A 13,591-nucleotide genomic window follows, 5' to 3' on the forward strand; every position below is an offset into this window, starting at 1 on the left:
CATCATTTGACTTTTCATCTTTTATATATTTTCTCAATGAAAATAAAGTCAAAATTATGAAAGTATGTTTAATTCTGTTTCGTAAAAAAGAAAAAAGAAAAAGAAAGAAAAAAAAAACTTGCTACGGTAGTTAGAATATAAGCTTTGCTAATTTCATTGCAGATTGATCAAATGAAATCCTGAGCTCGTAGATGAATAATGAAAAATTAAATCGACCAAAGGTTTGATACTCGAGCTTGCTTTTTGAAAGCAGAACTAAGATGCTTCAAGTACTTTTTTTCAGAAAAAAAAAAAAAAATTGCAAAGAAACAAACTAACAAATTATGATCTTTTCCTTTTAATAAGAAAATTAAAAAAAAAAAAAAAAACTTGAAGTTACTAAATTTTCGAACCTAAGAATCTTTCATTTTCAACTGCATAACTTAGCAATCCTGTTAAATTAACAAACTTTTCATAGAACTTTAACTAGCTTATTTGCAAAAGAATGGCAGAAAATGGATTTGCCTCTTGGTAACACGATGTTGTGCATGTGTGAACCCCCGAGTTGGATGATGAATCATAGCAACAAAAGACCTGTTGTAAAGAGACGAGTTAGGTAGGGAATGTAAGGCCTCATTTTATCCAGCAATTTGGATGATTGGCTTGCAAAAATGCTTTCCAAAATTTTTGGCTATGTACAGTTTGAATCATGGCTTCGATTCTGATCATGCTTCTGCTAGTTTTAGGCGAGGAACGATGTTCATAGATTGGAGTTCCTGCATAGAAAAACACTTGAGTAGTGAATTTGCAAACATTCGTAAGAGAACAGATGGCTTTTTATTAAAAGAAAATAGAATCACTCACACGACATTCTCTATCTTTAATCAATTTTCAATAACCATATGAGAGACATTGATAACACATTTTATCTTCCTCGTTAGCTTGAGTTTAAGGTAGATGTTAGAAATATAAAATAAGGATGTAGACGGACACAATTTTATTTTTGTTTGTTTCACAGGATTGCACTAAACTCGAAATATTATCATTCACAAAATTTTAAAATTCATACAACTAAAAGGCACAAAAGGCGAGTGCCTTATTGAAGGTGCTAGCCAAGGCACTCGCTTAGGGTACTTGCAAGGCATTGATGTTTTCTCTCGCCTCGCCTTTCATCATGGGCGAGTATGTGGCTGCACCTCAACAACACTAGTACATTCAAAACTAAACCCACCGACAAAAATGTCATGTTCTTGCATTAAATAATCAAGGCCCCATTTGGTAATAAATTTGTTTTTAGTTTTCCGTTTTTGAAATTTATGCTTATTTTCTCTTAAATTTTATATTGTGGTTTTCACATTTTTTCAAAAAACATTTGAATTTTTAATCATTTTAAAAACAAAAACAAGTTTTAAAAAACTACCGTTCATTTTAAAAACATTGGTGGAAAGTGGATAACAAATCAAAGATACTCTTGGATGGTAGTGCTTATAAGCTTAGTTTTCAAAAGTCAAGAAACAAAAACAAAAACAAAAACAATAATAATAATAACAATAGTTACCAAATGGGGCAATTGTTTTTTAAATTTGTGCTTGTGTTCTCAATTTCTTACTCATGATTTTATTATTTCCTATATGAACATTTAAATTCTTAGCCAATTTTCAAAAAGAAAAATAAGTTTTTTAAAATTACCTTTTTAAGTTTCAAAAAATGTGGTGCTGATTTTGAACTTTCTCATAAAATGTAGATAACAAAATATAGACTCCAATAGATGGAAGTAATATTTACAAGTTTAATTTTTAAAAATAAAAAACTAAAAACCAAATGGTTAATGGGGTCTAAGACATACAAGGGAAATATTGGAAGCTTTATGTGAACATTCTGCATATAACCACAGGAATTGGTCCAATAAAAAGGTGGAACAAAGTGAGATTTCATCTAACTCATTCCAATTAAGAGCCCTCTAATGAACTACCGTTCAATAAAGAATAAATGGAGAAGGGACACTCCATTTGAGATCTCATCTGACTCATTCCAATTAAGAGTTCTTTTGTAATTACTCCACCTTCCTTACTAATTTAGATTGGAAGGTTTTTTTTAGGTTGTAGAGGAGGAGACCCCTTGTCCCTTGGCCCGTTACGTTAGGCTATTCTAATCAAGATATGTTATTCAGTTTCTTAAAAAAAAAAAAAAAAAAAGAAAGAAAGAAAAAAAGGAGAAGTTAAAAACCCATGCCTGGAACATTTGTTAAGCCAGCTAATCAAGGTATGGTTTATTCTTTGGCCTCAGGTAAAACTATTCAACCTTCCTGATTCATACTTCCATATCGGTTAGGGAGATACAATCGGTTGAGAATCACACATTGAAAAAATCAAGGAACCTCACACTTCTCATAAGATAGATGGACTACTCCTTTCATTGCCGATTGGTTTTGAGATGGAGCCTCAAGTTATCTAATATGATATTAGAGCCCATAAAACTCAAACGGATATTCAGTCCAATAAAAAGAAATTATGATCCAATCAAGAATGGTGAACCCAAAAGCAGTATCATCTTGAGGAGGCATGTTGAGAATCCCACGTTGGTAAAAGCAAGGACCTCATGCTTCTTATAAGATAGATGAGCTACTCCTCTCATTTCAATTGGTTTTGAGATGGAATTCCATATTATCTAATAATACAATCAAATGAATAAATATGCCCAAATAACAAAGAAGTTTCTATTGCAGATAGAACATAGGTACCACCAGTAGCGGGAAAAGGAACAATTGAGATCAGTCATGATCTTAGTGATAAGGTTTCAGATGGAAGATGCATCTTCCTAATATTTGCATCTCTTCCATAATATTTGCACGTTCCTTTACATGTAGCAATGAGTATTCCTACTCCGTGTCACAATTGAATTCTGTCAACGTGGCAAATTCTTAAAGGACGCATTTGGTTGGAGGACTGTATACATTCTTGCAAAATCTTGAAAAAACAATTTGGTATTTTCTTTCTTTTCTAAAATTTAAAGGGCTCCCCCAGATAGACGTTGACCGTTCAACAATGAGCACAACTCAAGAAGCTCCCTCTTGCGATCGGTGTCACCAAGAGTTTTGTTGCCCCGGCAGCAATCAATATTGGTCTAGACAGCTGCTCTGATACCAAATTGATATAGCCAAAAGAATAAAAGGAGAACTTTCTCCAAGAATCAAATTGAAGTCTTTATTATTAATCAAAAGTTATCAATACAAGAAGACAATTCTTCTATTTATAGAGAATTGTAAAGCAAACCAATCCCAATCCTAATTAATCAAAAAAACTAATCCTAATCCTAATAAACCAAGGAAACTAATCATAATTCTAATCAATCAAGCAAACCAATCCTAATCCTATTCAATTAAGGATTTTAACCAAGATATCCTAATTTACTAATCCTACCACATCACACACAATTATTTTTTATTCTCAGACATCTTATTATCAGACATCCTTTATTTCCAGGCATCTAAAGAATCTTAAACCAAACGACAGAAAATTAAAACCTGCCAGAAACCTAAATAATTGACAAGAAAATACATGTGCAAGCATGATTTTGAGATACAGAGAAACAAGAAATAAAAAGATATATATAAGTATATAAAGAAAAACTACCTGGATTAAGAGCTTGCACGCATATGGAAGCTTCATAGTGGAGATATTATCTCCATTTTTACACGAGGAACAAATTCCCGTTTTTAGCTTGTGGTTGTAGTATCCCAGCAAGCCACAAACTCTGCAGACCTGTGCCAACAAGCAAGGAGCATTGTCAACAATATGGAAGTATACACAATTATCATTTTTTTGGCTAAATTAAAAAAATAATACCCTTGAACTTTGCACCTTGAACTTTCACAAGTTTCAAAAATACAATTAAGCTTTTAGAAATAATTCAGAAATACCCTTATTATTAGTTTTGGATGAAAACCATTAATATTTTGTTTAAAAAATATCCTTGAACGTTCAAAAGTATAAAAAAGACCCTTAAACTTAAAAGAAAAGATCAAAAGTACCCTTCTTCTTAATATGGGAACAAAAACTGTTAATACCTCTAAACTTTTAAAAAGTTACAATAGTAATGGTATCTTCACCAAAAAAAAAAAAAAAAAGGAAGTACGAAGTGCTTTTACGGTTTATCTACACCTTGTTACCTCTCCCTCTTCCATTTCCTATATCTTTCCTACTAAAGGAAATTTGAAATTTTTAAAAGTTCAGAGGTATTTTTTAAATAAATCATTAATGGTTTCCATCCAAAACTAAGTAAAGATAATTTTTTTAACTTTTTTATTTAGTTTAAGGGTATTTTTAACACAAAGTACAAGGTTTAGGGATATTTGGTATAATTTAGCCCTTTTTTCCATAAAGAAAGTATTCACAAAATTAACATGTAATAATCATAATAATTGCTTTGCTCTTATCATTATCGGTTTATTATTAAAAAAAATAAATAACTTGCACGAGATGGGGATAAAGCCTCGGCACTCAAAACTAGACCTTTTTTCAATATATAAAAAAAGCATATATAAGAAACGAGAAAGTCGATTGATATAAAAAAGAATAAGAACAGCATAAGGGCCCAAGTGAAGGAACCCCACCCAAACACTGGACAAAGAGAGTGGTGTAAACCAATTGTAGAAACTTAGTTGATCTTGTATTATTCCCAAAACGGAGGACTTAGCCCTTATTTATAGGCCAGAGTTAGTTACAAACTGACATACAAACTGATTTAGGTACTGGTTAGTAACAAAAGTGTAAAAACAAACTGAAACTAATGTACTATAAACTGATACATCAATTCTTCCCTTCCAAAAATGAACTCGTCCTCGAGTTCAAACGATAAAGGCTCGAAATAATAAGATAATACAGAAGGAAAAAATATTAAAAGATAAGTAGATGCATCCAAGTATCTCAACTAGGTTGCAGTCAAGTAGCTAACTGAAAGTCATCCGGAGCGTGATAGAGATGTAAATCTGCTACATTAAAAACAGGATTGATGTGTAGATCTGGCGGTAAATCCAAACAATAGGCATTGGAGCCAAAAGCCTTCAGAACTTTGAAAGGGCCTAGCTTTCAATTCTTAAGCTTCTGTATGTACCCGCTAGGAATCTGCTCTTCCTTAAATGTACCATTATCAAATCTCCCTCACGAAACATTTGAAGCTGGTCTGCTGGGAAGAATTAGCTTGTTCAATGTTGGCTTGAACTTCTTGGTGTAAACGAACAATTTTCTCTGCCATTTCTTCGGCTTCACCGCTAAGATCAATGGAGGATGGAAATTTAGCAAGGTCAACCGTTAAAGAAGGAAGTTTGGTAAACACGATTTCAAAGGGACACCATTGATCGAATTTTCATGAAGTTAAAGGCGAACTCTGCTTGAGCAAGAACAAGATCCCACTATTTGGGATGATCCCCACATAAACATCGAATTAAGTTGCCCAACGTTCTGTTGGTAACCTCGGTTTGTCCATCAGTTTAGGGGTGACTTGTGCTATATTTGAGTGAGGTGTTGAATTTCCGCCTAAGTGTCTTCCAATAATGGCTATGAAACTTAACGTCTCTATCCGATACAATGGTTTTTGGAATGCCATGTAAACGAACTACTTCCCTAAAAAAAAGATTAGCAATATAGACAGCATCATGTGATTTTTTACAAGGTAGGAAATGTACCATTTTACTAAACCTGTCAAGCACTACCATCACTGAATCATGTGCTCGTTGTGTTTTTGGTAGGCCAAGAACGAAGTCCATGGAAAGGTCTTCCATACTGAAGTTGGGGTGGGAAGAGGGGTATAGAGTCCAGCATTCGTTGAAGTTCCCTTTGCTGTTTGGTAGATGTAGCAACGCTACAAAATTACGGACATCTCTTCGAATCTGAGGCTAGGAAAAACGTACAGAAACTAGGTCTAGTGTTTTGGAGATATCAAAGTGTCCAGCTAGACCTCCCGAATGTAGGTCCTTGATTAATATTTCACGAAGAGATGTGTGAGGAATACATAGGCAGCCTCTTTTAAATAAAAAGTTATCAAATACGTAGTAATCACCCGAATAAATGTGATTGGAACAGTTAGACCAAATTGTTACTAAGTCGATGTCTGTGGGATATAACTCAGGTAGGTGATGAAAAGGTGTGATTTCCCCTACTAAAACAGTTAGTAATTCCCTATTTCTGCTTAAAGCATCTGCAACTTTATTATCTTTTCCCGCCTGATGTCGGATGACAAAGTCAAATCTTTGTAAGAAAGATAGCCATCTGCGTGCATTCTGCTAACCTGTTTTTAAGATTGCAAATACTTCCAAGGAAAAATGATCAGTTAGGAGAATAAACTCTTTATGCAGCAAGTAGTGTTCCCACTGTTACAAGGCTCTGACGAATGCATAGAATTCTTGCTTGTAAGTACTCTAATTTTGACATACTGCTCAATTTTTCACTAAAGTATTCAATAGGATGCTTATTTTGGTATAGGACTGCTCCCCTACCCCACTTGGAAAGGGATAGTAAAATCTGGAAGTTTGAGAACAGGGCTGTTACAGAGGTACTATTTAAGTTTTGAAAAACTGTCTTCCTGTTCCTTACCCCATTGGAAGCTATTTTTTCAAAGACAATCAATTAGAGAAGCAGCTATGGTGCTGAAATTTCGAATGAATTGCCTATAAAATGATGCTAAGCCTAGAAAAGATTGAATTTGTTTTATAGTAGATGGTTTTGGCCAATCTGAAATGGCTTCAATCTTTCTAGGATCAACTTTAAGTTCATTATGTCCATTAATAAAACCTAAAAATGAAATTTCTGTAGTAAAAAACACACATTTTTTGGTGTTTAATGTGCAACTGATGTGAAGATAAAGTTGAGAAGATAGTGTGTAGATGCTGTAAATGTTCTTGTAAAATATTGCTAAATACAAGTAAATCATCAAAGTATATTACTACTAACTTGTTAAGGAATGGAAGAAAAACCTTATTCATTAACCTCATGATTGTGCTTGAAGCACTGGAAAGGCCAAATGGATAAGTAGCCATTCAAACAACCCTTCGTTGGTCTTAAAAGCTGTCTTCCATTCGTACCTGGCCGTATTCTGATTTGATGATATCCACTTCGGAGGTCGAGCTTGGAAAAAATGTAAGCACCACCTAGTTGGTCCAACAGATCACCAATTCGTGGTATAGGAAATCTATATTTTATAGTAATTTTGTTTATAGCTCGGCTCTCCACGCACATACGCTAGCTACCATCTTTCTTTGAGGCAAGGAGAGCTAGTACGGCACATGGACTGATGCTCGGCTGAATACATCTCTTTCAAACCGCTCCTGAACTTTCTCATGTAAAATATTATACTCGCCCGGGCTCATCTTGTAATGCGGAAGATTAGGGAGTGAAGCCCCCGAAACGAAATCTATTTGATGTTGTATATCACACAATGGTGGGCCCAAAGGTGGGTTCACAATGCTGGGAAATTATTTGAGCAACTCCAGAACTTGTTATGGAAATTTTTCGTTATTCCTTGATCTACATCTCCTTTAACAATTACTCCTCACATCTCATCTTCATGTTCTCTGATGAATTGCTTCCCCGTGATGACACTGAATAGTTGTCCCTTGGGATCTTTGGTGGTTGTAGTGCCCGTCTTATGTAATGATAGAAGAACAATTTTTCAGTCATGCCACATAAATTCATATGTATTCTCCCTTCCTTTATGAGTAGCATGTCAGTCATATTGCCATGGACAACCTAGGAGAATATGGCAAACGTCCATATCTAAGACATCGCATACAATCTCGTCCTTGTAGTTACTTCCGATGGAGAATTGCACCGAGCACACATTGTTTACCTGAGCTTTGCCACCTTTCTTGATCCACCCTACTTTGTATGGATGTGGATGAGGTTCCATTTTCAAATTAAGAGCGTTGACTAACTTTTTAGAAACTATATTCTCGAAACTCCCACTGTCGATGATCACGGTACAAACCTTCCCCTTCACCTTACACCTAGTTTTGAACAATGAGTGACGTTGCAAGTGAATTTCGATTTTTGGAGTTAAAAGTACCCATTGGAGCACACATGATACATTGTCACCCTCGTCTGGTGCTAGAAGATCTATTCTCTCTTCTAATGCTTCTTCAAGTTCTTGATCTTGAGCAATTTCATCTTCGGCTATAGCCACTGTTCTTCGGTCAGGACAATTGTTGGGAAAATGTCCATTCTAGCCACAGCGAAGGCATTTTCCTAGTGTTGTCCTTGCGTAGGGATTGGTACTCTTCTTGGTAGTTTCAGAGGTTGTATCTTTTTGGGTTGTAGCAATTTCTTCTCTGTTTTTGGGTAGTCTCCCATCATTGGATCTTGATGGTCCTTTCTGCGGGGTTGTATTTTTCTTTAGTCCACTAGAAGAGGCTTCCCACTAGTTTCTCCGTGAATATCTTCCAGGGTTTCATTCATTTCTTCAACAGTTTCTCCCAAGGAAATGGCATCAGAGAGAAAACCTAAAGATTGTAACTCTACTTTCTCCTTGATGTTTGTTCGCAAGCCCCCCACAAGTCTTGCTATCGGTTTTCATTCTCAGGTAAATTCGCTTGAGCTACCAAGCGATGAAAGGTTTGGTGCAAATTCTGATATTGGTTGTATAATATTTGCTTGTAGTTTGTTGGCAAAACCTATCTTTCATCATCCGCTTTAATCTCTCCCAACTTGTGATAGGATTTTTCCCACTTTGAAACCTATTAACTTCCACTTGTTCCCACTAGGTCGATTCCCCCCCCCTCCCAATGGAATTTTAAGGCTACCAATTGCACCTTCTTATGGTCCGGAGTATTGGCATATTGGAAGGACCCTTTTACATTTTTAACCCATTCCAAGAACCCTTCGATGTCCCTCTTGCCACTGAAGGTAGGTATGTCCAGCTTTAACTTATATTCGCTTTGTTTGCCTGGCTGGTACTGATTGAATGCTCTAGCTCTCTACTGTCCAAGACGTCCTATAGACTGCACGCATCTCGTCAAGGCCCTTGGTGATAGGGCAGCAGATGAAGCTCCTTTGTCAATAGCATCGTGGTTGTTGCCGTTGGTTGGCTTCTTGCCCGCCATGATCCAGGTTCTTCCGTCTCTGATACCAAATTTGGTGTAAACCAATTGTAGAAACTTAATTGATCTTGTATTATTCCCAAAATGAAGGACTTAGCCCTTATTTATAGGCTAGAGTTAGTTACAAACTGATTTAGGTACTGGTTAGTAACAAAAGTGTAAAAACAAACTGAAAACGAACTAATGTACCATAAACTGATACATCAATTGATCATAATATTAGATTTTGTCTCGAATTTATACCTTTGATCATAATACTTTTATTCAAAATGTAGGAGGTTGGTTTGGTCATACTCCGTTGAGCAAGTTTATTTCATTCCTTGTTTGCTTCATAATTTTTTTTCTTTTTAAAACTTGAGGGTGAGTTTTCTTTTTGGAGGGGTAGAATGATGTAAGAAAAATAGCGTTAATTGGGTAATTAGGTAATATTCTAGGTTAATACCCTTTTTACCCCACTTGTAGTAAAACCCAATAAATAGGAAATTTCCCCTCTGGTATGAAATACATTTTTCATTCTAATAAAAGATCAACAATCTTGACTCTTAGAGAGAATTCTCTTTTTATCTCCTTTAGGCTACATCGGAGAGTCTCCTAATCGTTAATAATCATTAAGAGGTTGAATTACAAAAAAAAATTTGTATATAAGGATATCCACCAATACTTTATAATCAGAAGGAAACCTTAAGAACTCTTACAGAAGAGAGATATAATGTATGCTAGATAACAACCACTAATTTGTTTAAAAGCGGGAACCACACAAAAAGTGCAGCAATCTTTTTATGGCAATGAAGGCTTAGATGAGAGTAAAGTGGATGATATATAAAATACAGAGAATATTAAAAAAAACAGCATGAAATAGGAATGAGAAAAATGCAGAAATAATATTCAAGCACAGAGTCCGCAGAGTCTAATAAATAAACTACAAAATCACATCATAGACCTAAAAGGCCATTTTGGGCCCAACTACAAGTTGGTGGAGTGGGTTATTATAGTCCACTCCATGTTTGAGGCACCAATTATAATAGCGGTGTGTACATCTATTTAAACCTACAATTAAGCATAGTAAATACTATTTAAAACCCTCTTTGCTACACTATTTACTATTTTAGAGGATGATAATTTTTTAGATGTATCTGCTCTCCTAAATATTATTTGTCCTAATCTTGCTAGTTCTTCAATGCCAAGTATGGAACCTTTTAATTCAAGGGGGAGAATTACTATAAAAAGATCCTAATAATCTGAATCCTAAGTTTAAGTTATATGTTAGAAGAAAGTTCAATTAATTAAACAGGGACCAAATAGCTAACTCATCACAATTCCAATCTCATATTCTAAGGGATGATTTTGAAACTCCAGGTAACCAACCTTCCACTCTTGTTTCTCCCAAATCTGATGTCTCTCCAACCATGGAAAATATTTTACATGTTGCCTATAATCTTGAAATCCCTATTACTTTGAGAAAAGGTACTACAACTTGCACTAAATATCCCATTGCAAAATATATCTCATACAAAAATTTGTCAAGCTTTCACATCTAGGATAGACAATAACCATCATGGGTTAGCCTAGGGGTAAATAAGAGAACATCCCATTGATAAAGGGCTAAGAGGTCATGGGTTCAATCTATGGTGACCTACCTACCTAGGAGTTTCCTTGATACCCAAATGAGGTCATGCGGCTTGTCCTTTAAAGAAAAAAAAAAAAAAACTTATTTGTCCCAAGGAATATACAAGAAGTCTTAGATGATCCAAATTGGAAACTAGCTATTATCGAAGAGATGAAGGCTCTAAGACATAATGATACATAGGAAATAGTAGATTATCCAAGAGATAAGAAAAAAATGAGGTGTAAATGAGTTTTTGCCATTAAATGTAATGCTAATGGTAAGGATGAAAGATATAAAGCAATGCTAGTTGCAAAAAGATTCAGTCAAACGTATGAGATTGATTATCTGGAAACTTTTGCTCCTGTTGCTAAAACTAATTCCATAAGAGTTTTGTGATATTGAAGAAGAAGTGTTTATGACCTTACCACCAAGGTTTGAAATTGACCTTGGGAAGAATAAAGTACGTCAACTAAAGAAGTCTTTATATGTCTTTATATGGACTCAAACAATCTCCTAGAGTATGGTTTGAATGTTTAGGAAAGTTGTTACGAGTTTTGGGTACCTTCAAAATCAAGCTGATCAAACCATTTTTTATAAGCATTCTACAAATGGAAAAACTGCAATTTTGATTGTATGTAGATGACACTATCCTTACATATGATGACGAAGCAGAATCGGCAACTTTAAACAAAAAACTTGCAAGTGCATTTTAGATTAAAGATTAAAGAACATTAACGTACTTCTTAGAAATGGAATTTACAAGATCTAAAAAAGGTGTCTTCGTGAATCTAAGAAAATATATTATTGATTTCCTTGAAGAAACGGGCTTACTTGGGTAGCTCAGACACCTGTTGAACCAAATTTGAAAATGGAAGTTGCAAAAGATGAAAAAGTACTGATGTGTTTGACCAAGGGGCAATTTGTATTCCATATCTTCCTAGTACAAAACAAACTACTGATGTGTTGACTAAGGGGCTACCAAAAGTACAGTTTGATAGAATGGTTTCTACGCTGGCAAAGGAAGATGTATTTAAACTAGCTTGAGGGGGAGTGTTGGTTATAAATAAGATAATTAGATGTGAAATCACCAAAGATTTTGTTGTATTCTCAATGTAATTCTTTCCTTTTATGTGAGTCTTTCTCCTATATAAGAAGACTATCTACCTTACAATTATTCAGTGGAATACAAAATATTTGATTCAATTCAAATCTACAGATTCTGTTTCATTCGTTGTAACAACTTAGATGTATGCAACACTATAGAGAGGATGGCATGAATACAAACAAGACAAAGTACCTGAACTTCAAAAGGATCGCTTGAGATCATTAAGCGTTCGTAAATCAGCATGCTAGCACCATAAGCAATCAAACAATCACGTTCCATTTCTCCTACTCGCAGTCCTGGGAAATAGAGAGCTACCTAAACATGGCAGTTCTTACAATGAGGAGACGCTGAAAATAGTAATGAAAAGATAACAAACCTCCATTCCTAGCTCTCCCTTCTGTTGGTTGTCTAGTTAACATGACTCGCGGACCACTACCTCGAGCATGCATTTTGTCCAAGACCTATTTATCACGAAACATTAGACAAGCACGAGCAAAACAAATATCTCATATGTAATTCACAACATGGTTGAAAACTGGAATCAATAGGATCAGGACATAAACTTACCATGTGTTTTAACTTTTGGTAGTAAATTGGTCCCATAAATATATATGCTTGTAATGGGCAACCTGTGATACCTGGAGAATGAAAGAATAAATCAGCTTCTAAAAGGCAATGCACCAAATTTTGGCTCTCCAGAGATAATAGTCTGGGAAATTTCCTTTCCGCATCTCAATTATTTAGCATGCAGAGTGTGTATTGCCAAGAGTTGGTTTGCTTCACCTAAATCTTTGGTTTTACAGGTCATGTATTCGTCTGAAAATTAAGCACACATTCCAAAAGTGTCTAAATTTGTTTGAAATATAGCTATAACTTTGTTCAAAATTTCGCTGTGTATAAAAATTGTGTTAAAAATTTACAAATAGGGACCAAATGACCATTTTTGTAAAGTTCATAGAACAAACAGATATATTTATTTCCATTTGAAAAAAATACATTTATAAGATATAGATGTTTTAATGTTTAAGACACTATTACTTTTAAGACCATGAATTATGATATTATAATATTTAAATTTTAACTTTTAAAAATTATGAGATTAAATATTTTAATTATATCTTTATAAATAAAATATTATTGCTTTTATTAGAAAATTTTATAATGTTCACTTTGAATAAAAAATGTGTTGGAGATGGTCCATTTAATACATAAAATTTTATTAAGGTTGAGAATAAATTTAGAAGTGGTTAAAGTATGAAAAAATTAAAAATAATAAATAAAAAAGGGAGAATTTTTCGCGCAAAGATGGTGATTGAAATGGGGGCCCATAGAGAATCTGTCCCAATATATCCATCTTCTTTATCTTGTAGTCATCTATTTTAGTCCATCCTAAAAAGTTTAGATAAAGATTATATTTTTATCTACTCTTTCAAGTCATTGAGTTTGCAACGGTCCGTGTGAGAAAGGTTAAAGTCAATCTATATCATTCAGCTGACCTGAATGAATAAAGGCACATAAGCAGAGACGTCAAAACAGTACTCTCTATGTTTCAACATACACATTTCAACTTTTGACATCTCAAATGTCATAAGAACGGAAACAGCAGAATGCTTTACAGCGCACAGGACAAAATCAAATAAGAAATAGGACATTAAACTCTTCGGGGAAGATAAAAACCTGAGTAAAGAAAGTCCTTCCCGTTGTAACTGAAGCCTCTCTTGATAAGAGTCTCGCTGAAAATAAGAGGAAAATAATCAAGTGACTCTTAGAAAACCATAGAAGACTGTTACTGAATGTAAAAAACACCTTAATA

The 13,591-nt window shown here is 34.5% G+C and overlaps 1 protein-coding gene across 3 annotated transcripts in view; it reads right to left on the minus strand.

Annotated features, from left to right (window-relative positions):
* Positions 1-240: 240 nt before the first annotated feature.
* The window catches only part of NRPC2 (nuclear RNA polymerase C2), a 71,931-nt gene continuing 58,580 nt past the window's right edge, over positions 241-13,591 (minus strand). For all 3 annotated transcript variants that reach the window (XR_016524556.1, XM_039047984.2, XM_039047985.2), the window contains 6 exons: positions 13,456-13,511; positions 12,346-12,416; positions 12,155-12,239; positions 11,971-12,074; positions 3,612-3,740; positions 241-755 (listed from right to left, as the gene is read on the minus strand). Coding sequence is in view for 2 of the 3 variants with exons in the window: in XM_039047984.2 (XP_038903912.1) it covers positions 705-755; positions 3,612-3,740; positions 11,971-12,074; positions 12,155-12,239; positions 12,346-12,416; positions 13,456-13,511 (496 nt within the window). In the remaining variant the exon portion in view is untranslated. The remainder of the gene's footprint in view (positions 756-3,611; positions 3,741-11,970; positions 12,075-12,154; positions 12,240-12,345; positions 12,417-13,455; positions 13,512-13,591) is intronic.

The sequence above is a fragment of the Benincasa hispida genome, chromosome 11 (genome assembly GCF_027475165.1).
Source record: "Benincasa hispida cultivar pf3 chromosome 11, pf3_genome.v1.1, whole genome shotgun sequence".
Taxonomy (NCBI): Eukaryota; Viridiplantae; Streptophyta; class Magnoliopsida; order Cucurbitales; family Cucurbitaceae; genus Benincasa; species Benincasa hispida.